Raw genomic sequence first — 26,266 nt, 5'->3', positions numbered from 1 at the left:
TTACTCACAAATCAATACAGCTCTGTGCTCACTCTGCTGGCTGTCATAAAAGCTGTCGATATCTGGAGCGTACCCACACAGCGGGCGGAAATACAGAAACAGACGATCGCTTCAAAAAAAGAAAAAACTGGACTTTACATTCAAACACTCTGCTTTGTAGTCCCAAACAAACCTGAGCACCTTTCTTTTTAAAGTTGGAAACGCTGGGTGTGTGGTGTTGCATCCATACAAACGTCAGCTGCTGTCAGAATCCTTTGATGTAAAAGACACTACTCTTAGACTTTAAAGCACAGCCTTTAACTTTCACTGAAGCAGCAGATACAGAACAAAGGTTCCCTTCATTTCCCGGTGACTCCGTTTGTTTTAAGCATGTCAAGATGAGGCAGCCTGAGTGGAGGCAGGAAACAAGAAATACTGGATGTGTGGATGATATTTCGGGTAATATTGATTATTTTTCCAATAATAAAACAGCTGGACTATGCACTTGTGTTTTAAAAAGAATAGTTTTTGCTGTCATCACACCACATCAAATATTTCAGGGTTAGCTGATGCTAAAGGACACAGACGCTGTTGTTTTCTAACTCCTTCAGCTGATCAGAAGAGCAGTGACAGAATGCGATGCCACATCTGCTCTGCAGCTCTATGAGCACAGGAAAGATGAAGGAAAGCAGGAAGCCACGCAAGCACAAGCCCTGTGAGAGAAGAGGCTTATTAGGGTTATTCAGGACGCTGTCTGGTGGGCTCCACTCCTCATCTAGAGAGGTGATAAATGCAGAGGGATGGTTAATGTGCAATGTCAGAAACAGAGAATCCATGTTGTTGATTTTAGGCTATAAAGATCAATCCATCAACGTGCCAACTGCAGCGTGTCATTTGTCAGAGAGTGGGAGTGCTGGTAAACACACACATCTGCTTCCACATTACTGATGCACTCAAGAGAAACACCAGGAGACCCAAAACAAGCTCACTCTGTATATCTCATGACCAGAAATGTGTGACAAACTCACAGTGATGCAAAGCAACACTCGCACAGTGTCTCCACCGGCTCCACAGGGACATGAACAGAATGCCTTTCAGCTCACTGCTCACAGAAACCAGCTGGATCTAAAATCAATGTGGATGCAATGCAGCTACTCTGACACATGTTAGCTTTCAATGTCTTCCCTCTTCTGTGGCACAGCCTTAGCCACCTTTTATGTGAAAATATGAAAACAGAATGCAGTTCTATCTTTTAAAGTGTCTGCGTAATGCATTGGGAGTCGAATGGAAATCAGATTGATGTTTGGACTGGTGGAAATGGGTGCAGTGTGAACGCTGCATTTCCTGCATGACTCGCTCTTGTTGAAACTTGAACCTGTTTAGCTACAATAAAACATGCACATCGGGCAGGCCCTGAGCCAGAAGTGCAACTAAAGTGGGAGAGAAACAACCAAAGCGGCTCACACAGTGCCAGGCTCCACTCAGAACTGCTTTCTGCACATTTTAAAGGTGGTCTGATGAAGAGCAAGCGGGCTGCAGACTTCACCTCGGACCAACAAAGCAGTCACAGGTGGAGCTGTGCAGACTGAGCCCTTCGTAACATCAAATTAAACACTGTACTGTTTACTGCTGGTTTCTGGTGTCAGTTCCTAAAATAAATAAAAGCACATTCTAAAATGAAATGAAACTAAATCCATGAGGAAATGACCCAAAAGCTCTCCTAAAAAGGATCATAATATGAGAAAAAATGAATGAATTCCTTTAAGATAAACTTTCTATCAATTCTAGTAGTGTTGTTTTATGTGGTATATCTATATATCTATATATTATCACATAGATGCTATTTCCATGAAAGGCTGCCTTTTTACCTGAGTAGTGCTGAACCAGTTGCTGCAGCGTGTCAAACTGAGCCCTGGTGGTGATGTAGTAGCCGCCGCTGTCCAGCTTGCGGATCTTATAGTGCTTGACGTGGTCGCCTTTCACATCATCCCAGTCCCGTATGGACAAGGAGAAGGCCCCTGGGGGACACAGATCAGGGTGTGAATCCCTCCTCACCACTTTCAGCACCCTCTGTTACAGAAACAGCGTGTCTGTCACCCAAGAAGCAGCCGTAGGTGCGTAGCTCCTCAGGCTGCCCGGAGCAGGCCGCCCGGAGCAGGCCGCCCGGAGCAGGCCGCCCGGAGCAGGCCGCCGTGACGGCTTCTTACCTACAGTTAATAAACCTGGGATGGCATGAACACCAACTCCCTCACACACAGAGACCTGCAGGTTTATGTGAGTCTGTGGACTCTTTACCCTTTGTGGTTTCACTCTCTCGGATGAGATAGGTGCCCCGAGGGTTGCCTGTGGACAGCAGCTGCCTCTCGGCATCCTTACGGCCCAGTTTACCAAAGTACCAGCTGGAACAAAAAGAAGATGCATCAGCTCAAAGAGCACGGCTCCACTTCAGAGTTTGCTCAAGTCATACCTGAACTCAATGGGCTGTAATGTTTGGGTTATACCTGCGGCTCATTCTGAGATGAAAAAGAAAACTGCAGGATTTCTGGAACTTAAACTGGCTTCATCTACATACCTGGCAAAAAGGCATTCTAACTAAAATACACACAAATAATAAGAAACACATGCAGTACATGTGGATCCATGCTGCTCAGGTTCATCCTCCTCCAGCGCCACCCTCAGGACAAAATGTGCATTTCAGGGCCATCCTGGGCCAGGACCAGCTGTGTTCTCCAGAGACCACTGAATCTGTCTCACACTCATACAGAGGATGCAACATGCACTGCAGTGTCAGCAGGTGGCCTGTCAGACTGCTCAGCTGAAGCCTCAGCAGACCGCTGGAGTAATGACGAAATATTCATTACAGCTGCAGGTCAGAGCTGAGGTAATGTGCACACATGGAGAGCAGGTGTTGCACTAACAGTGTGTGCTTCATACAGGCAGATGTGTGCAGGTAAGCGGGCCTGAACCCACCCGTGTGTGACCCCAGCACGCTGGGGTGAGTCTGCATCCCAGAGAACTGACTCTAAAGCATTCACAGAATATTCTGACTAAAGCACTAAAGCACTCACAGGGTGAAGAGCACGCTCTCTAATGAAACATCAAACTTTCTGACTTGTGTCACACATGGTAATGTATGTTTCTGTGCTGTATTCAATGAGCTGTGACATGAAAAAAGTCCCAAACAAGTTGGATACATCTTCAGAAAGGAAAAAAGAAAAAACTGCGACCAGCAGAGGAGACGGGACAGGACAGAGGGTCGGCTCACACCGACTTATCCACCCACACACACACACACACACACACACACACCACTCACTCTTCAGCTTGGATAGAGTCCACCGGAGCCACGTAATTACTGGGAATGTAGCCGCTGCCCCCGGTGGTGAGCGAGCGAGCATCCCACCAGTCTCCTTCCCTGAAAAAGAGAAAATTTCACGTGAGCCCACACGCTGAGTTCCTCTGGAAGAAGAGACCCTCAGTCTGACCACTCCCTGCTGCCGCCCATGTGGCCAGCACAGAGTTCGCAGGGAGTCTCTGCATCCACCCACACTAAAACCACAGGAAATACATCAATGAGCTAGGAGTTGAAACAAAGGTACATCACGTGTATCAGGCAGCTTTACATGTGGTGGCAGATCACGGAGCTAAGTCACCTTCTCTTTTTCACAAATGTTTTCAGAATCTGAATTTCACTTTGACACAGTTCCATTTATATTTAGAGTGGAAACAGCTTGTAGTGTCACTGAATGCTTTATTTGTTGCCTACAACCAGACAATGATAGGGTGGAGCTGCCTCAGTGTTGTTAGCATCTGCAACAGTGGAGAAAGGACACATTCAGCCTTCGTGTTGTGGACATGTTCAGCGTTTCTCAGGAGAGGAAGCACTGCCAGCACAGCTCAGGCGACAGGGTTTCAGCTCCAAGTAGCTTTTCAAAGTTTGGGACAGCATTTAACCTCAACACCAAGCTCAATAAACACACGTACACACATTTAAATGAATATATGAGTGACACTTAAAGAACTTAGAATTAGCAGAAGGGCTGACGGAAGACTTTACAACTCCAAGCTGTGAGGCCATACAGCTGCAAGTGCAGCAGGATCCGCTCATGATACAACTCAACAACATTGCACAGAAATAAAAGCTTCAGTTGTGTTTTCTGTGAGATCTAGGGAAGTTAAAGCTGGGGACAGGCAGACAGGGGATTCCTTCATTCATTCCGAATAAAGCCACCATGGTGACTGCCTAGGGACATAACAGGCAAAAACAGACATGCCTCCCTTTGTTCAGAGGATCCCTCAGGAGGGGAGGGAAAGACGGAGTCTCAGCAGTCTGCCTTCAGAGGCTGAAAAGAATGTTGGATAAGAGGATGTGCTGGTGTGTGGAGCAGGGTGGGTCAAACCCCCTTAAAGCATCCCTCCACTACCACTAAATTAGAGAAAACAAAGAGTTTCTCTCCCCCGTCTCCAAATGTATTCAAATGCTCTTACCCTGCGGTGACTGCTGATGAGAATAGAATTAAACACAGGTCTGTGTTAAACTTGATGAGCTTTCCCAATGCCAGAGTGTTTATTCAAAGCCTGCCGATGGATGGCATTCCATCAAAACAGGGTCTGGTTTCTGGTTCGGCACCCCGAACCCTTGATAAGGTCTAACAAAGCCTTACAATATACACCCTCATGGGGAGTTCTAATGTTCAGGGATGCATTCCTGTTTCCTGGGAAATGGCATCATGGACCTAAAGAACAACAGTGCATTCCTGGGAATGCCGCACCTGAGCATCCGTCAGTGACTTCCTGCCAGCTGACAGGCTGGAGCAAAACAGGATTTCAGCCTTTCTAGCCGCTCTGCGGCCAGCAGAGGTCAGTGGAGGCAGCCGGTGTGCGAGGCATGGGTGGAGAGGAGGGTGAAGATGCGCTCCGTCTGGCTCCTGCTGAGGAAGAGGAGGGGGCAGGGCCTTCCTGCTTTGGTGGGGGCCGGCAGGGGCCGAGGCGTGCAGAGGAATGCATGAGACGCCGGCTGAGAGAGGATGCTGGGTGGGTGTGGTGAACTGCTGGGCCAAAGGCTGAGGCCACAAAGCCCTCATGCAGAAGTAAGAGTGTGAAAGATTCATCGAGAGATGCCTTTCATGGCATCTGCATTGGGATTTATCATTTTGGGTGGAAACAGCATAGTTTAGAGGAAAGTGTCTGACACAGTAATGCTGCCATAACTCCCAGCATGCTTTACTATGAATGGTGGGGAAGTTGTCCACCCTGGGTGCCTCTTTACCCTGGATTCAGTATTCAGGCTCCACAGACTTTACAATAACCAGGTGGTAGAAATACTATCTACCTACCCCAACAACATACAGGTCCAGCTGTTATTTCCTATGAACTGTTGTGGAAAGAACTGCGCACCTGCGCAGAATGATAAAGATAGTAAAAAACTGGGAAAAATAGAAGTTCCAAAATCTTTGTATCAACGAGTGAAAACTCAGCTTCACCAGAATTCTTAAGAAAAACCCTCTTGGGTTGTTGTTGTGGTATTATTGAGAAGAAACTATCATTTAGATGTTTTTGTACCATCAATCATTTAGTCTTTTTCAGCGTGAATATGAGAAGCATTAACCATCCTTTCAGTAATCATTTGAAACATTTGATCTGAAAATACCATTTTTCTGATGAACTTTATCCCTATTGATGGAAAATGACTAAACGATGCTTTGAAATCCTTTCAAACTCACTGGAAGGCTTTGTTTACGTCTGTATACCCCTTTCATTGCTTCCACAGGCAGAACACAGCTGGGCTCTGAAAAACATCTGCATTCCATCGAACTCATCACACTTTAGAACTGCAATTCTTTCATTGTTTGTTTTTGTGAATAAATGAGCACTTAATCAATTTAGACTAATGTCTGAAAACTGACTGCCAAAGGAACAGTGTTGACATACGTGTAAAAATGGAATGTGCACTCATAGCGCACCCTGTAGGTTCAACTGACAGCCAGCTGTTCGTCTCACTGAAACCATTTCCAAAGGAAGAAATAAGAAATGAAGAAGAGTTAAAGACATGAAAACACTTTGATGAGGTGTGTGTTGGGAGATGAGAGCAGCTTTACTGATGGAACTGTGGCAGGAATAATAAGCAGGTCTGCTGTGTTAGAAACCAGGTGCTGTGATAGAACACATAAACAAGTAACTGTGTGCCCATCTCCCCCAACAAACTGGGAAGGGATGACAGGAAGCGTCCCTCTGCAGTGCACTTCTGCACAAGGACGGAGCGCAGTCCCAGCAGCCTCTCTGCCTTCTCAAATGTCCCTGCATGCTGCAGAAAGCTGAACAAACAGACAGGTAGCTGTGGCTCCCTCCAGCAGAAAGAGAAAAGCATCCACAGGCTGAGGCCAGGACGGCTAAAGAGCTGGCAGATGATTGGGCCTCCTCTCTGATCCACACACACACACACACGCACACACACACACACACACACACTCACACACACACGCTCACACACACGCACGCACACACACACAGGCACACACGCACGCACACACACACACACACACACACACACACTCACACACACACACACACACAGGCACACACGCACACACACACACACACACACACACACACACACACACACACGCACACACACACAGAAATAGTTTGCCGTTTTGCTGACTGGAAGAAAGACGAGCCAACATCACTGTGGGTGTAACTGGGCACTTCCTGTTCAAGTTCAGAGGAAAGTCTGAAGGAACACCACCCTCATCACTGTTGGCTCTGCTCCACCCTCTTTAAACTGGAAATAAACTTAGTTTACTCTGATTGTCATAAAGTATGTCCAGACTGCTACTTTTGCCTCCTTAGAGGGACCCATGTAAAAGCCTCTGCCAATCCTGAGTCCTTCACTTTGGATTCAAGCCTTTGTCCATCTAAGTTTCATCCAATTCAGCACGGTAGTCTGTGCATATCCTGCTGACTGACAGACAAACAATAAAAAAGAATTCAGTCCATCCTAGTGTTGGGGCAGACGGGCTGGTTTTAACAGCAGAACATGACATTTATGGTTTTACAGCTCCACAAACTTATTTTAGGCTCCAGCCTTTTCTGGATGGTCAAACCAAAACTTCCCTGCTGCCACTTGGACCTCAGCTGAATGGTGAAGCATGTCTGCTCCCCTCAACACAGATAAAATGCAACATTCCTCCAGAGTGCAGACAGTGGGATAAGCAGCGGAAGTGACTTACGTGCTGTTAATAATCTGGAACCTTTCTCCTTTCCTGAAGCTCAGGTCATCTTCTGTTCGAGCCTCATAGTCATAAAGGGCCACAAAAAGAGTGACTCCTGCAGGAGGAAAAAGATGGACAAAATGAGCTTAAACATGCACATTCAACTAAAGAGAACAGCATCAGAAGAGTCAGTGAGCTGTGCTCAATTAAAGACAGCTCAACAATTCAACTAATGATGAAATTTAGTGGTTGCTGCTGTCTGGTTCTCCTCTTCATGATGCTTCAACATGTTCAGCAGGAGGCAGATGTGGACAGATGTGGACAGATGTGGACTGCAGGCTCACACACTCTGTGTGTATGACGCTGCTGCAAGTCCCGCAGAATGAGGTCTGGCGTTGTCCTGCTGAAATAACCACGAAGCTCCCGGGAACAGACGTCACCTGGATGGCAGCATCTGTCTCTCCAGAACTTCAACATCCAGCTCTGCATCAGTGGCACCTTCCCAAAGATGAAGCCCTCCCTGCCATGGACCCTGATGCCCCCCCACACCATCACAGACGCTGGCTTTAAACCTTTCTCTGAGAACAGCCTGGATGCTCGTTCTCAGCAGTTTGTCCCAGAAGCAGCTGAAAGGTGGACTCATCTGCCCACAGAACACGTGTCCACTGTCTTTCTGTCCATCTGAGACGAGCTGGTGTCCAGAGAATTCCACAGATGTTCCATTAGATCAGCTGAGCTGGGTGCTACGCTTAAGCTCATTTATCGATTGGTCTCAGAATCGTCTGTTGGGATGCAGCTTAATTAGTTGCATAAGGTCATGGGACTAGCTGTGAATTTCCATTTTGGAAATGACATTAGCAAATAAATCAGCTGATAATCAATAAGATGTCTGATGCAACTGCAGTACTGCAGGGGTGTTTCAGGCTGTGGAAAACAAGCTGGGCAGCTGCCTCAGATCATGTTGAAAGGGAATGTCTCCTAGCAAGAACAAGCCAAAGCCCTCTGCTGCTCTGCCACTGTGTGGCTTTGGATTCTACAGCACAGAAAATAAGCCACACTTTAACAGGAGAGATGTCTCCTGTTAAATTGAGTGGAAATGCTGAGTTCCTCTGAAAAGCAGCCTGGGCTCAGCCAAACATAAAGGATATCCTGAGAGAGAATATTTTCTAGCTAAACAATGAGCCCAGTGCACAAAGGCTTGCGCTGATGCCAGCCGGACGTGCCTGACAGGGCTGCTCTGGGGTCTGAGGTGGAGCTGCAGCAGCCTGGGAGCTGAGAACTGTCAGGATTTTAGACGCACGGAGAATCGCTCACAGTGTGAACTTTTCCATGAGGAGGTGTGTGGGCTACCATGATTGTCTCAAATATCACCTGTGTGTCAGCATCTTGTACTGCATTTGTCCTGACATTTGATTCTCCAAGGTTGCTCAGAGGTGAAAGGGGCTGTTTCAGTGCAACCACTGCTCTGTCCCAGCTAAGCTGAAAGATGACCAGCACAACCAAAGTATGATCTGTGGCCACCGTGTCGCTCTGAAAAAAGAGAAGGTCACAATATGTTGTTCTGCTCCGTGTGCTTTCCTGCAGGTCCAGCCATCCACCCGACTGTCCCAACTTCACTGCCAATCAGAAGCTTTGGTTCGCTAATCAATCCAAAATCATCAAGGTCACACAGGAAAAATAAAGCTAAAAACTGTTGTTGAAAAGAGCACTGACGTAGCATGTGGTACTGGTGTAGCATGTGGTACGGTCAGACTCAGCACTGGTGTAGCATGTGGTACGGTCAGACTCAGCACTGGTGTAGCATGTGGTACTGGTGTAGCATGTGGTACGGTCAGACTCAGCACTGGTGTAGCATGTGGTACTGGTGTAGCATGTGGTACTAGTGTAGCATGTGGTACGGTCAGACTCAGCACTGGTGTAGCATGTGGTACGGTCTGTCTCAGCAATGGTGTAGCATGTGGTACGGTCAGACTCAGCACTGGTGTAGCATGTGGTACTGGTGTAGCATGTGGTACTGGTGTAGCATGTGGTACGGTCAGACTCAGCACTGGTGTAGCATGTGGTACGGTCAGACTCAGCACTGGTGTAGCATGTGGTACTGGTGTAGCATGTGGTACGGTCAGACTCAGCACTGGTGTAGCATGTGGTACGGTCAGACTCAGCACTGGTGTAGCATGTGGTACGGTCTGTCTCAGCACTGGTGTAGCATGTGGTACAGTCAGACTCAGCACTGGTGTAGCATGTGGTACGGTCTGTCTCAGCACTGGTGTAGCATGTGGTACTGGTGTAGCATGTGGTACTGGTGTAGCATGTGGTACTGGTGTAGCATGTGGTACAGTCAGACTCAGCACTGGTGTAGCATGTGGTACTGGTGTAGCATGTGGTACGGTCAGACTCAGCACTGGTGTAGCATGTGGTACGGTCAGACTCAGCACTGGTGTAGCATGTGGTACTGGTGTAGCATGTGGTACTGGTGTAGCATGTGGTACGGTCAGACTCAGCACTGGTGTAGCATGTGGTACTGGTGTAGCATGTGGTACGGTCAGACTCAGCACTGGTGTAGCATGTGGTACGGTCAGACTCAGCACTGGTGTAGCATGTGGTACGGTCAGACTCAGCACTGGTGTAGCATGTGGTACGGTCAGACTCAGCACTGGTGTAGCATGTGGTACGGTCAGACTCAGCACTGGTGTAGCATGTGGTACTGGTGTAGCATGTGGTACGGTCAGACTCAGCACTGGTGTAGCATGTGGTACGGTCAGACTCAGCACTGGTGTAGCATGTGGTACGGTCAGACTCAGCACTGGTGTAGCATGTGGTACTGGTGTAGCATGTGGTACGGTCAGACTCAGCACTGGTGTAGCATGTGGTACTGGTGTAGCATGTGGTACTGGTGTAGCATGTGGTACGGTCAGACTCAGCACTGGTGTAGCATGTGGTACTGGTGTAGCATGTGGTACGGTCAGCACTGGTGTAGCATATGGTACTGGTGTAGCATGTGGTACGGTCAGACTCAGCACTGGTGTAGCATGTGGTACGGTCAGACTCAGCACTGGTGTAGCATGTGGTACGGTCAGACTCAGCACTGGTGTGGTACGGTCAGACTCAGCACTGGTGTAGCATGTGGTACGGTCAGACTCAGCACTGGTGTAGCATGTGGTACGGTCAGACTCAGCACTGGTGTAGCATGTGGTACGGTCAGACTCAGCACTGGTGTAGCATGTGGTACTGGTGTAGCATGTGGTACGGTCAGCACTGGTGTAGCATGTGGTACGGTCAGACTCAGCACTGGTGTAGCATGTGGTACGGTCAGACTCAGCACTGGTGTAGCATGTGGTACGGTCAGACTCAGCACTGGTGTAGCATGTGGTACGGTCAGACTCAGCACTGGTGTAGCATGTGGTACGGTCAGACTCAGCACGTGGTACGGTCAGACTCAGCACTGGTGTAGCATGTGGTACGGTCAGACTCAGCACTGGTGTAGCATGTGGTACGGTCAGACTCAGCACTGGTGTAGCATGTGGTACTGGTGTAGCATGTGGTACGGTCAGACTCAGCACTGGTGTAGCATGTGGTACGGTCAGACTCAGCACTGGTGTAGCATGTGGTACGGTCAGACTCAGCACTGGTGTAGCATGTGGTACGGTCAGACTCAGCACTGGTGTAGCATGTGGTACTGGTGTAGCATTGTGGTACGGTCAGACTCAGCACTGGTGTAGCATGTGGTACGGTCAGACTCAGCACTGGTGTAGCATGTGGTACGGTCAGACTCAGCACTGGTGTAGCATGTGGTACAGTCAGACTCAGCACTGGTGTAGCATGTGGTACTGGTGTAGCATGTGGTACGGTCAGACTCAGCACTGGTGTAGCATGTGGTACTGGTGTAGCATGTGGTACGGTCAGCACTGGTGTAGCATGTGGTACTGGTGTAGCATGTGGTACGGTCAGACTCAGCACTGGTGTAGCATGTGGTACGGTCAGACTCAGCACTGGTGTAGCATGTGGTACGGTCAGACTCAGCACTGGTGTAGCATGTGGTACGGTCAGACTCAGCACTGGTGTAGCATGTGGTACTGGTGTAGCATGTGGTACGGTCAGACTCAGCACTGGTGTAGCATGTGGTACTGGTGTAGCATGTGGTACGGTCAGACTCAGCACTGGTGTAGCATGTGGTACGGTCAGACTCAGCACTGGTGTAGCATGTGGTACGGTCAGACTCAGCACTGGTGTAGCATGTGGTACGGTTGTTGGTTGCAAACATGTTCACCACTGTTTGCAGGTGACTCCCCTCACCTGTGCCACCGCGGGTTCTCAGGGTCCCAGTGTGAGAGGAGGTGCTGACCCCTCCGAACACGGTCATCCCCTGCCCGACGGGGGTGTGGAAGTTGTTGTAGTTGGGAATGGCGGTGACCCCGAAGTTAGGGTAGTGCTGTGGCGTGGGGTCAGCCCCATAGCGATACCCGGCTCCCTGGGAGATGCTGGTGTCCCGGTCGTCTGTAAGTTTGGTTGCCTCCTTATCCTTGCATTGCACACAGCCCATTATCTATAATCTGTTCACAGCGAGAGATGGGACAAAGAAAAAACACGAGACTCAGTTTAGAAGAGACAGCTGGTTCAGGGTGGTACACACTACTTTGGACTGGAACTGTCAGAATGTGATAACACCAACGATAAGAAAGGAAACGTGGTAATTAGCTTGGCAAAGGGAAACAAATGAAAAGAACCATGGTTCAGGTAATAAACTCAACAAACATCCCCCCAGCTCCAGCAGTGGAATGAGCCACAGAACAAACACAGCTCAGCTCAAGGTTTCCCTTTACTCTGGCATCATCTCTGGTCTGGGGGGCAGGGACTGTTGGATAGCCTGACACACAGCTCGGACTGAAGATGACTCACACAGACAGTGTGTCTCTTTCACGGCCAGCAGGGATAAGGGCTCCAGTCACAGTGAGAGGGGAGATGCAGGGGCATAGGGCAGTGCTGGAGGACACGGTGCCAGCAACTGAGTGCTGATTTAATCAGAGCCCAAAGTCACCACGAGCACAAATTAATTCCAGTCTTAACCCGACCAGCACCAATTCAAAGCCTCCAACTCCATCCTTTCTTTCCCCTTTCATGCCCCGTTAGACATGAAGCCAGTAGAGGTGAACATCGACCAACATGAGTGGCCACTTGCAGAGATGAGAAACCAGAACATTCTGATAGTGTACCTTCACAAAGAAGTAGGATTCACAATACACCGACTAAGGGCCAATGGTCGATATGCGAGCAGCTGCTCACAGTTTAGTGAACTCCCCAGCAGTCATCTAATTGTGTCCCTAAAAAAACCAAAAAAAACCTGTTTGAATGAACATCAAACAAAAAAAAAAACAGCAATAAATGCATCTCCAATCTGGCTGTTTGATGAAAATCTCTCATTCTCTGCTGGTTCTCTTTCTCACCGCAGCCTTCGGTCTTCTCAGACAGATGCATGGGCTTCCCCTCACAGCAGCAACACATGGAGTATCACAGTGTTACCAGCCATCAGCCACTCTGTTAAACTTTCTTAGCAATGTTGACCTTTGCAGAACCAGAGAGATCCAGAATCCAAATGTTGGACGCTATCATGCCAGCTGTGTGCACCACCCACAAGTGATCAAAACATCATGACACAAAGCTCTCAGCACCACCCACAGCCCCCTGCAGGACGGTTGGGACAGAGTCCCATCGTTCTCTCAGTAGCAGTCTAATCAAACAATTCAGATGTGATTAAAGTCACATTCCAGACTTTATTTTCATACATGTCAGTTCCACCATGCAGAACTGACACTTTATATACACAGTCCCCCTCATTTCCCATCATCAAGGGGGTGGCAGTGAAGATGGAGGCAGATTAAACAAATTGCTGGTGGAAAGAGAAAAAAGTGAGGGCAGAGAAGAGAAGAGAGTGTCCAGACAAATGACCACAATGAGTTTGGTGTCACATGATGTCTCTGCCGGGGGACATCATCGTCTCTGTCGTCCCTGCAGGCACCATACTGGTGCCACGCAGCCTCCCTCAGTGGGTGGGGGCTCAGCTAGTTACGGACAAATGGAACAACGTCCCCTTACGTACCCATCCTCAGTCCGGCACCTCCTGCTTTATGTATTCCTGTCCATACAAGCTGCGAGCATGCGGCCCACAGCCTCAGGCCGTGACCTCTATCAGGCCCAAACATGTCAGCAGCTGCCTGGCAGAGAGCTGTGGCACTGCACGGCCAACACTTCAGCCATGATATGTACACATTACTCAGTCCATGTATCCAGCTACACTTTCCCCTCTAAACACACAGTGAAGTTAAATCATCAGTCACTGTTCACTGATGAAGAACCCATGTGCAGAAGAGAAGGATTCATCTGTATAAGACCAGCCTGGTAGACTGCTTACCTACAGTGCTAACTTAGAACCGTTTTTAAAAGAAAGGTTCATTATTAGTTCGTCACAGCATTAATGGGGCTGACTTTTGATTGAAATGATCAATCGTGTCTACACTGATTCCGTGGCTAAATTTTCTCTAAATAAAGTGTCCTGGCTAAGATTATCCCATTTTCATTTATTATGAGACTTACAAAGAAAAGCTATGTGTGTTCAACCAGACTTTGCGTAGAACAAGGGAGAGTTATTTTTCTGAAATCATCAAAAAGTGCAGTAACAACTCGTGTCCCGTTTGCTACAGTAAACAGATTAACAAACCCTCCAGTTTCACTGCCTTTAGAACTCATTTCTACATCTAAGTGTAATGAGTTTGCAATATTCTTTAATGACAAAGTTCAAGGCATTAAAAATGCAATAATTTCCACAACACAAATAACTACTCTGCAGCCAGCTAGACACCTAGAGCTGACACATTTCACATCTGTTACTGACTAAACAGTCGAAGAGATCATCTGCAGTCTGAGTTCATCAACGTGCTGCCTTGATGAGTTGCTCACTAGATTCCTAAAGTCTGTGCTGAGCAGTTTGTTACCAAAACTTGCTCATCTAGTCAACATCTCACTCCAGACTGGAACATTTCCAAAGGCCTTAAAAACTGCTGTCATTAAGCCTCTTCTAAAGAAGAGCAATCTTGATGCCACTGTACTGAACAACTACCGGCCCATATCAAACCTGCCATTCTTACGCAAAGTCCTAGAAAAAGTTGTATACCAACAGTTTAGTGACTTTCTCCTGTCTAACAATGTTATTAGTTCTGCTGGACCTGAGTGCTGCCTTTGACACAGTTGACCATGCGATCTTATTACAGAGGTTAGAAGACTGGGTGGGAATCTCTGGTCGCGCTTTAAATTGGTTCAAGTCCTATCTGGAGGACAGGAAATATTTTGTTGAAATAGGTAACTGTGTCTCCGACCAAATAGCTATGACCTGTGGGGTTCCCCAGGGGTCAATCCTGGGACCCCTATTGTTCAATCTGTACATGCTTCCACTAGGCCAGCTAATACGCAGCTATAATGTGTCCTACCACAATTATGCAGGTGACACTCAGATCTACGTGTCACTGACGGCAGGAGAACACGGGCCTGTATATACATTGTGTCACTGCATCGAACAGATCAGTGTGTGGATGCAAAACTATTTTCTCCAGCTAAACTCAGACAAAACTGAAATCATTGTCTGTGGCCCACAGAAACAAAGAGAAAGTGTTATCAGTCACCTTGAGACTCTCTCTCTAAAACCTAACTATCAAGTTAGAAACCTAGGGGTAATATTGGACTCAGACCAGTGGCCGTATTCACAAAGGATCTTAGGGCTTAAAGTAGCTCCAAACTGGCTAATTTAGGAGAAAATCCTAAAAATAATCTATGTGTCAGTCTTAAATTTAGGACTCCTAATTTTTTTCACTAAGAGCAATTCACAAAAGATTTTAGGCCTAAAAGTAGCACCTAACTCTAAGAGAGCTTAAAACTCCAAACTCAGTAAGACCTATTCACACAGAATCAGAAAATGGCTGCAGCGAGACGAAATGTTTTGGAGGCAATGGAGGACTGCGAATTGATGAAGAGATATAGGCTAAATCGTGAGGGTATTAAACTTGTGGTAGAAATAGTGCGGGATCCAATAATGTCCCCGACTATTTAGCAACAGGAAAAATGCAACTTTGCAATGCCGACGATTTAGGAATATCACAACCATCAGTCAGCCGTGCCATAAACCAAACCATCAACGCGCTCTCTAGGCCACATATCATACAATAGTTTATCTGGTTTCCTTTGGACAATCAGCAACTACACAGGATCAAAGCCAACTTTATGGCAATTGCAGGTGTGGTCGGTGCTATTGACGGGATGCATATAAAAATAATTACGCCATCAATAGACGAGGACGTGTTTGTCAATCGAAAGAAAGTCCACTCTATCAACACGCAGGTTGCTTTTGATGCAAATTTTAACATTCTTGATGTTGTTGCAAAGTGGCCTAGATCTACCCATGATTCACGGGAAATGCTGAGGTATATTTCTTCCCATGCCTCCCGCTTCTTTTAACGGGTAACCCCAGAGCCAAATTCCCCCTTAATAACCCCTCTCCTCTCCAGCACAAACTGGACCAGCAGTAACAATTGGTCCTGGGACCAATCGGGCTTTCGCTTGCGTTTGACAGTGTCTTCACTTGTTTCACTCATCATGAAAGAAGACTTGAGCGGCTGATATCTAAAGGGTTTAAATTCTGGAAATATGCTCATCGGATAATGGATAATTGATCATTTGCAGGGTGCAAATTAATTACCTCGTTGATTTAATGCAATTGACGTATTTGTATTGTTTGCTGTCTCTCTCTCTCTTTAACGTGCATATTGTAGTCTGCACAAACTTGTCATCATGCGTGTATTCTGCTAACTGCACTGTCCATAACTATTTGATAGGAGTTCATTTGTAGCCTTGACTATTTCCTCGTTTTCGTTGATTTAGTGGGTTCGTTTGTGGGATGTTGCGGAAGAGTTTCGCCGAGATCGCCTGTCCTCAAATAACCAATCACCGTACTGAGCGCTTCTAAAGTCGTGCACGAGAATCGACGTAATCCATAGCAACGGTGTGTCACTCTTGGTTAACTCTTAGTGATTTATCCTTAGTATGAATAGGTCTCAGCGGCTTTGTGAATTACTTTTCAGGAAATACTAAAATATAAAATGTTTTAGCGCGAGTTTGGAGTACTCCTACCGGTAAGATAAAAAGCTTTGTGAATACGGCCACTGAACTTTAACAGCCACATTAAATCAGTAACATCAGCAGCTTTTTACCATCTAAAAAACATTGCCAGAATCAAAGGAATAGTGCCTAAACCAGACTTAGAAAGACTGATCCATGTGTTTGTCTCCAGCAGGTTAGACTACTGTAACGGCCTGCTCACTGGGCTCTAAACGGGCTATAAGACAGCTGCAGTACATCCAGAACGCTGCTGCTCGAGTCCTGACTAGAACCAGGAAATACGACCATATTAGTCCAGTGCTCAGGTCTCTGCACTGGCTTCCTGTCGCTCAGAGAATAGACTTTAAAACGGCTCTGCTTGTGTACAAGTCTCTTCATGGTCGAACACCAAAGTACATCTCTGACATGTTAGAGCCATATGAACCAACTCGGGCTCTGAGAACCTCAGGGAGGGGTCTGCTGCTGGTGCCCAGAGTCAGGACTAAACAAGGTGAGGCTGCATTTCAGTTTTATGCCCCTAAAATCTGGAACAGTCTTCCAGAAGATGTGAGACAGGCCTCAACTCTGACAATGTTTAAGTCCATGCTGAAAACAGTTCTATTTAGCTGTGCATGACACCTGAAAGTATTTTATCTGCACTATTTGCTTTTAATTTGATAAATTAATGATTATTTTTATGTTTTTTGGAATGATTTTATTTGCCTTCTTGTGATTTTATGTAGCTGTAAAGAACTTTGAATTGCCTTGTGTACAAATTGTGCTCTCCAAATAAACTTGCCTTGCCTTACAGTATAATCCATATAATCCCATAAAAAAGTTCAGCAACTTCTGTCTGATCTGAAATCAGTATATGATGGCAGATCTGCAGCTTTGATAGAAACACGGTTATCAGTCAATACTTTGTGGGAAATACTATACCAATATATAATCACAATATATAACAATCTTCATAAAAAGTGTAACCATGTGTTTTTGTGACCCAATTCATGGACATATTTCTGTTTTTCAATTAAATGGGAGGATGATTCTCCTCGACTCCGCCCTAATTCAGGCGGCTTCAGCCTACTGCTCACTGTGGGGCCCCTGAGGCTCCCAGGCACATCACTGAGGAAACGCTGCCCACATAACAGCGATCTCTCCCTGAACACCCCTGCTGCCTCCAGGTCAACCTTCACCTAATTAGGATGCAAACTCCATTTTCCACAGAAGCAGGTTAGCCAACACAGCTGATCTGAGACACATCAGGGGTTTGGGAATGAAAGAGAAAACCTGGGTCAGACTTTTTATAGCTGACCTGGAAACTAGCAAGAGCTCCGGTACAGCTTGGGGAAAGAACTCATGAACCAGGGACAGGAACTCGGGGCTTTCTCCCTTAGTTCCTATAACTATTTAGCTCCTTCTCCGAGGTCGGGTCTTTTCATAGTTCTTATAGAACGAATCTAACGGAGGTGTGTGGTGGTCGGTAGCTAGGCCCCATGTCATGCTATCACGGCTGAAATGTTTCCTCATAGACACAGACACAACCGGCGGGTGTTTAATAAGTTAAACTTACACTGGTCTCATTTGTCTGCAGCGCTCTGCTCTCCTTTCTTCCTTCATGAAATGAAAAAGTATCTCCTGACTCTCTCTGTGAGCTTTTCCAGCCTCGATATTAGACGCCTGATGTGATTGTCCATGATTAATATCACCATGATGCAGACCATAAACACGGTGGCCTCCCCGCTCTCCATGTTAGCTTCTAGGTGGTGTTTTTTCTACTCTCCTGACTTTTACCGTTTTGTTTTGTGTTTGAATGTAGCGCTAAACGGCTAACGGCTAACACGTCACTGAAGCAGACGGCTGCGCGCGACGCATCAGTCCCTATCAGGTCCCGACTCATGTGCGAATGCAGACTGAAACAGAAGGATAGTTATCAGAACGAAATTCGAGGAGGGTAGTTCTGATAACTACTTTCTTAGAACGGTCTGTACGAAAGCGGCTATGTCAATAAAGCAAAGTAAAAACCAATCATCCCCAGGATTGATTAGCTCCTACCTGCTCTCCAACTGGGCCCTCAGGTGCAACACATAAGCAAGCATAAGAGTTTGCTTTCAGTTCATTTCCATGAAATATGCTGGAACAGGGTGGAGAAGGCAGAGAATCTGGGGTTGACAATCTTATTTCCACTGTTTTTTTAAACTTTTTATTCATTTTTCAAACAGCCTGTGTCTTTAGGACACAGTTTATGATTAATTTCAGTCTGCAGCATCATCTCTTGAGTTGGATTATGAGCTGCAACCAGTCCTCCTGCTGGCATGCTAATCTGTAGCTGCTGGAGGAAGCAGAGAGGCTGAGCTCAGATCACAACAGCACAGGCCACAACTAAGTCTGCTCCCATACCTCTCTCCTCCCGGTCATGCAGCTCTCCTGGTATTATGTAGAAGGCAGCAGCTCCTGTGCTCCCTGCTGCAGCCAGTAAAAATAAATGGAGGTGGGGCCAGCAGTGACACTGTTCAGGGTGAGTGTCAGGATAGCTCAGTGTCACATGCTGCTGCTGCTAAACATTTTGGTGGAATTAGTGAGTTTAGGAGTGGGCTGCACGGTAGTGTGGTGGTCCCGACAGGGGCCTTTCTGTGTGGAGTCTGCATGTTCTCCCCGTGTATGTGTGGGTTTTCTCCAGGTACTCCGGCTTCCTCACACCCCAAAAACATGCATGTTAGGCTAACTGGTGACTCTTACGCATCTGGTGTAAAACTGTGAGAGCATTTTCTGCAACCATCAAAGGGAAATGTGGATCTTTCTCACATTATGTACACACCTTTGAGTTTTATTCTGGGACACACACTCATTTCTGTGTGAACTGTATGTTCAGAGAGACTGGACACAAGGATTGGAGATCTCTTTCAGTTATTATTCACTTTAATACAGAAAGTTTAAGGGTTGGGCAAAAATTAGTATAGACTGAATTGGTTTTCTAAAATGAGTTCATATAATAGAATCCTAATGGCATTAAATGAGTATTAGTATAGTATTTGTATTCTGCATACTGTGAGCCAGTGTCAGCTCTTAACATTTAGCTTCTCCAGGTCGCTGTGATCACACCAAACTGCACCTAAGCCTGAAATGCTGTTTCAATTATAGGCCTTTATTTTTATGACTTAATCCTTTACAGGAAATTCTGAGACACCGACACTAGACAGACAGACAGACAGACAGACAGAGAGACAGAGACAGACAGAGACAGACAGACAGACAGACAGACAGACAGACAGACAGACAGACAGACAGACAGACAGAGAGACAGACAGACAGAGAGACAGACAGACAGATAGATACTTAAGCCTGTGACAGTCTAAAATCTATTCATCCATGTTTCAGTCTTTTGAGCGTATGAATATATTCTTATTCATTTCACTCACTAAGCTCTCAGGCACTAATCAGGCACTGATCAGGCAGGTGGCATGGTGGGGGGGCACAGAAGAGACACCATGCAGGGGGAGTAGATGTGTCCTCTGAGCCAATGAAAATGTGCCGTTGAATTGCACAATTTCTAATGGCCAGCAGGGGGCAACAAACTGGTTGGGTGAAGAAGTCAGATTGTTGAAAAGAACTCGATTTCTCCCTTTTCCTGTGTTCATGGCTTCCATCTGAAGTCTTCTTCAGTACAGTACCAGTTTCATTTTCTAATGTATGCTTTGTGATGCGGTTAGCTTGTGATTCACATGTGACTGCTGTTTGGAAAGTCTGTTGAATCTCAATCACATGCATCCTTCACTCATAATGCCGGATTAGAAAAAAAAAAGAAAAACAAGCAACAAACACCGAACTTGAGTCTTCTAAAGGTGACAGCTGGGGCGGCAGTATCTCAGGAGGAACAGCTGTCGTGTGCCAATCGGAGGGTTGGTGGTTTGACATGTCGACGTTTCACTTGGCAAAACACTAAACTCTATATTTCCTACCAATGTGTCCATCAGTGTAGGAATGTGTAGCACTGTGTAGCCTGGAACATTGTATAGACTAAGACTTGCTGTATAAGTGTGTATGTGAATGTGACTTTCAGCGCTCAACCAGACTAGAAAAGTGCTTCATAAGTACAGTCCATATACCATTTGGTTGACTCAGCCCTTAAAGATTCCTCCTTCAGGTCTTCAAGGAACTAGAAAACCACACAAAAGCCAGACTTAAGTGGGTCTTAGAGGGTTTTTGGACCAATGTAAAAGGGCTGGTGTATGCAAGCTGCAATACAAAATGGGATTTGCTGCAAACAGGTGAATGAGAAGTTAATAAGGCAGTCAATTAATGGTGCTGATTATTTGCCAATCAATATGATCTCAAAATTCAAGCAGACAAGAGACTGCAGACAGAGACTGCAGACAGAGACTGCAGACAGAGCGCTAACAGGAAAGGAGGAGGATCACACAGCTGGTTAACAACAGATGCTGTAATCCTGGACCTGGCTGCAGGAACAGCTCTAACAGCTCTCTGCTCAGCTTTAAGACTATCCGGGCAGACAGAGACTGCAGACCAGTGGTTGCGCTAGACTTTTTCACTGTCCGTCATTTTGACGGACAGGGTCGTAAAAATTCCGTCATTGTCCATTATTATCCGTCATTTTATTTTAAATGGTAATATACAGGCTTTTAAATGGTAGGCTAATATACAGGCTATATCCTAATGCTTATAATAACTCGTGTTTTATTGACTTATTTTCATTTAAAAAATAATTCACAGAACAAGTGTGTATTATCTAATATTTTCTTTATTTATGCATTTCTTCAGAGATTGACGTTCGGTCACTTGTGAACTCGTTTTTTTCGCTGCTAAAAACATTGCGGCTGTTGGGCATATGAACATGTTATTTTATAACGTCGAACGAAGAAAATTGTAGTGAAAATACGAACAGTCCACTTAGAACAATTGAAGTGAAATATGAACAGTCCACTAAAGGTTGCAGTGGTAATCTGCAATTGACCTGTTGTAGCTCAAACCTTCCTTCCGGCCCGCATTGATTTGAATAGGGAGCTCGCTTGTGTGTAATCGAACGCATCAATTGAGACTGCTGCAGAGGCGATTGTCATTAAATTTTGCGTCCTTGCCTCCGACAGATGACTTCTCATTGAGGTTTTAATTTTATTCTGAAGGCTGAACCCACGCTCAGCTGCGACGCTGGAGACTGGAATGACCAGCGCCACTTCAGCCAAAGCTCAGTCGGGAAACATGTCTCCCAATGAAGCGATAAGAAGCCGGCAAGAGCCTCTGAACGTGATGACAGCTAATCAATCGCTAATAAATTGCTAATTAATATGCACGAACTCGCCACCACCAGGTCGGGTGTGAGGTTACCGGTAGGCTACTTACTGAAGGAAATGGACACAAATAAAGAAATACTTTTACTTGGAGATTTTAACATTAATAAGAAAAAAGCTTAAAGATCTCACGAATCACTTTAACCTCACCCAATTAATCCAAGGCCCCACCAGAATTACACCATTATCTCAAACACAAATTGACTTAATATTTAGTAATAAGCCAGAGAGAATAACAAAAACTTTTAATTTTTTAACTGGAATATCAGACCATAATTTAACATTGATATCAAGGAAACTAACAAAACAGAAGTTTATGTATCGACAGGAAAGCAGAAGAACCTCAAGTATTATACCAAAGAGGCTTATTAGTGAATTTGAAAATCAGTTCAAGCAACAGAGTTGGAATGAGATCCTGTCTACTAAAGAGCTTGAAAATGCTTCAGAGAACCTAATGACTATTATTAATAGAATGAAAGATGATTTTAGCAAAAACGTTACATTCTCAAGAAAAAAAACAAAATCTCCCGTGGCTTAGTGATCAAGTTTGGGACTTAATGCGTCAAAGGGATCATGCATTGAAAATTTCACTTAAATCTGGGTTAGCATGTGATAGGACAACTTTTCAGCAGCTACGTAATAAAGTTGTTAATGAACTGAGAAAGGCCAAAGCTAATTTTTTTATTAACATTATAAATGACTCAAAAGAGAACGCCAAGAAAACATGGCAAAATATTAATAGAGCTCTTAAGAAAGACAGCAATAAAAAATGCACTGGGTATGAATTGCAAGTGCAGGGGACCCTCACCCAGGACAAAGTCCAAATTTCTTCTATGTTCAATAGTTATTTTATTGATTCAGTTCATGATCTAGCATCAGGTTTTGGTTCAAGAGAGAAAATCATTACAGTAGTGAAAGAGGATATTCCATCCTTTAACATCTTAGAAGTGTCAGAAGTGTCTGTAACTAAAATCCTAAAGCAGCTCAAAAATTCCAAGGCAAAAGATATTTTTGACTGTGACTGTGCATTTGTTAAAAAGTATGCAAATATTCTCTGTTCTCCTATTACTCATTTGGTCAACCTATCCATTACACAAAATTACTTTCCTACTGCCTGGAAGACAGCAGTAATAACCCCTATCTTCAAATCTGGGGATGCAACCAATGTTGCAAATTATAGGCCAATCAGCATCCTCCCAACCATCTCTAAAGTTACTGAAAGGGTTGTATGTGACCAGTTGATAGCCTACTTGGAAGGCCACTCCCTACTGCACCCTATGCAGTTTGGATTTAGAAAAAAATCACTCAACGGAAACGGCCCTTTGTTACTTTATGGAGCAAATTAAATCTAAGCTTGATGGAGGTGGTGTAGTTGGTGCTGTCTTCCTGGATTTTAAGAAGACATTTGACACAGTAAATCACAATGTTTTGTTGTCTAAACTCTCACAGCTTGATTTCTCTACTGATGCTTTGTCATGGATGGAATCTTATTTAGTTTCAAGAAAGCAGTGTACAAGAATTATTGACACATGCTCCACCCTGTCTAATAGCACAACTGGAGTGCCCCAGGGATCGATTTTAGGACCAATTTTATTTAGTCTATATATTAATGATTTACCCTTGATTTGCCCAGACGTTAGTATGCAAATGTATGCAGATGATACAGTTCTTTATGTCCATGCCAAAACAAGACAACAAGCTGCGTTAAAACTTACATCAGCCCTAAACAAAGTGTCAGATTGGCTAACATACAACTGTCTTACTCTGAATGTTAGCAAGACAGTAGCCATGTATTTCTCCATCAAGAGGTGTGATGTAAACCAGCAACCTGACATCTTTGTTAAGGGGGAGGGCATAAAAACTGTGGACAATTTTAAGTATCTGGGTGTTATCATTGACTCTAATTTATCATTTAAAAAGCACATTAAGAAGACATCAAAATGTGTCAGGGCTAGTTTAGTGAACTTTAGGCATATTAGACACCAGTTGCCACTTCCTGCGGCTAAACTGTTTTTACATTCAATGATTTTTTCACATCTGTCATACTGTTCTACTAGTTGGTCACAGGCAGGTGTGACCACCATACAACCATTAGTCACTCTCTACAAAATGGCTCTTAAGGTTCTGGACAAAAAGCCAAGAAGGTATCATCACTGTATTATAATTTCAAAGTACAACTTACTGTCCTTTGATAGTTTTATCTGTTTTGCTGATATGTGTTTAATGTATAAAATTATTAATGATCTTGCACCACCACCTCTTAAGCAATGTATATCACTCTGCAGAGATAAATTAAAAGTCTCAAGGTCCTCTGTGAGAGGTGATTGTTATGGGGGTTACAGGAAGACTTCTTTTGGTCAATCAGCTTTCTCTGTTAGTGCAGTTAAAAAATGGAATGTAATTCCAGTTCATATCAGGAACAGTACAAGTTTTAACCAATTTATACGATCACTAAAGACATGGCTAAAGGCTGATCAAAGATGTGACCATTAATCAATGTGCTGTATTGCAGTAAGCACTGCCATATGGTATGTGTATCATTTTGTGTGTGTATTGCTTGTCATATGATAATGTGATTGTATATGGTTTTATGTTTTAGTATGATGTTGTTGCTGCTTCTAGTGTGTGCCTTGTAGTGGCAACAGTAGGGCATGTATTGTCTATGTTTTTAACGTGTGTGTGTATGTGTGTGTGTTTTAGTTCCCTGCCCAGGAACCACAGATGTAAATTAGCTTTTTAGCTAACTCTGGTACTAGAACTGTCTTGTACATGGCCCCTGTCAAATAAGCTAATAAACTAAACTAAACTAAACTAAACTTTTATGATTCATCATCTGTCAAAGTTACAGACGGGTGGCTATCAGAACACCCTCGCGCAGCTGGCTACAATGTATCGGCCCACTGAACACCAAAGCTGCGGCTCAGATTGAAAGTTGGTGACGGCAATGAAACTTATGAAGAGTAAGAAAAATGTCATAACTTGCCTATGATTTCAATTGTGTGTTTTATTGTTATTTTTTATTATTGGTAATGGTAATGGTCAAACCCGTCAAAATGACGGACGGCCTTCAAATTTTTCCGTCATAGCTGAAAAAAAATCCGTCAATGACGGACAATTGTCGGTTAACGCGAACTCTGCTGCAGACAAAGCGGTAACAGGAAAGGAGGAGGATCACAGAGCTGGTTAACAACAGATGCTGTAATCCTGGACCTGGCTGCACGAACAGCTCTAACAGCTCTCTGCTCAGCTTTAAGACTATCCGGGCAGACAGAGACTGCAGACAGAGCAGTAACAGGAAAGGAGGAGGATCACAGAGCTGGTTAACAACAGATGGTGTAATCCTGGACCTGGCTGCAGGAACAGCGGCAGTGATTTTATATTGTTTTTATGTAAAGTGTCTTTGAGTATGTAGAAAAGCGCTTTTTAAAAAAATAAAATAAAATGTATTATTATTTGTTTTAATATTCTAAGAAAAAAAAACCTTTAACATGTTCTCTTATCTGAAAATCTGTTTAATAAACATGTGCTTTAAGGCATTTAAACGAACGTGCTGGAGATTTTTTAAAATTTTGACGTCAATATATTCACTTTAACTACAAATGAATATTGGCTCCAAATATCAGTTATTGGCATCCTTGACTACTAATAATCGGTATCGGCCCTGAAAAAAGCCATATCAGTCTATCTCTACTATGAATAGGCACAAAGAAACCACTGGTGTTTAAAGAAGCCCGGTAGTGGTGTAATTTTGGCCTTGTTGGTCGCAGAAAGCAAATCTTCCAAAGGTGTTGTTCATAAATCATTTTAATTCAATTCTAAAGAACAGTTCTTTGTCAAGTACAAATGAATCTATTACTACATGAAGCAAGAGATGTTAGCGTTTGAGGAAAAAGAAATGACAGTGCTGGGCTTGCAGATCAACATTTCAAGTGCAGCTTTTAAGTTATTTTAACGAAACACAAAGGAAAGCCCGACTATCAAGACATCCTATCATTGATGTGCATCTCCTGAGGCTGCAGCGATACTGAATGAATACCCCACAGGAAACAGAGGAAACAAAGCATTGTTACTGCGCACTGCTGCGATTTCACCAAGTCCACAAGATCCAGAGAAGCACAACAAGAACAAGTGGGGTCAGGCTCATGCTTTCCATTTAAAAAAGTAGATCCAGAATCCTACAGCTTATACACCGAGGAACAAAAAGATTACGACCACGTGTGTCTAACAAACACTTCCACTCCATCCCCCCTTGGGCCACAATGCCTTGGTCCATCCATACTAGCAGTAACATTTTTACATACAAGCATAGAACATATTATACTAATCTTTAAAAATAAAAAAGCCAAAGAAAACACACAAACGCAGAGGAAGAACAAGCAAAAGGTCAAATCTGACAGAAAAAAGCTATGCAACTCAACTTGTGGGTGGTGCACCGTCCTGTAAATGTGCAGATGCACAGCAGGTGCACCACTGCCGGGCAGAGAAGATGCAGCCTTAGATACAGCTATGTCAGCAGCATCATTACGCGCTGCTTGCAGGATGTGGTTAAACGTTTCACAGACACACTGAGGAGGGTAAAGTTTCCATTCACTCTGTGAGAATAATGTTATCAGAGAGCTGTGTAATAATATG

General features: G+C 44.8%; 1 protein-coding gene across 6 annotated transcripts in view; it reads right to left on the bottom strand.

The window, feature by feature from the left end:
* fynb (FYN proto-oncogene, Src family tyrosine kinase b) overlaps positions 1–26,266 on the bottom strand; it is a 79,183-nt gene that overhangs the window by 14,206 nt on the left and 38,711 nt on the right. For all 6 annotated transcript variants that reach the window (XR_012768828.1, XR_012768829.1, XM_075458736.1 and 3 more), the window contains exons 3-7: positions 11,484–11,740; positions 7,209–7,305; positions 3,296–3,394; positions 2,275–2,378; positions 1,848–1,997 (exon numbers count right to left, since the gene is read on the bottom strand). Coding sequence is in view for 4 of the 6 variants with exons in the window: in XM_075458736.1 (XP_075314851.1) it covers positions 1,848–1,997; positions 2,275–2,378; positions 3,296–3,394; positions 7,209–7,305; positions 11,484–11,730 (697 nt within the window). In the remaining 2 variants the exon portion in view is untranslated. The remainder of the gene's footprint in view (positions 1–1,847; positions 1,998–2,274; positions 2,379–3,295; positions 3,395–7,208; positions 7,306–11,483; positions 11,741–26,266) is intronic.

The sequence above is a fragment of the Odontesthes bonariensis genome, chromosome 24 (assembly GCF_027942865.1).
Source record: "Odontesthes bonariensis isolate fOdoBon6 chromosome 24, fOdoBon6.hap1, whole genome shotgun sequence".
Taxonomy (NCBI): Eukaryota; Metazoa; Chordata; class Actinopteri; order Atheriniformes; family Atherinopsidae; genus Odontesthes; species Odontesthes bonariensis.
Note: the sequence above shows the minus strand (reverse complement) of the source record. Positions and strands in the feature narration are given on the sequence as shown.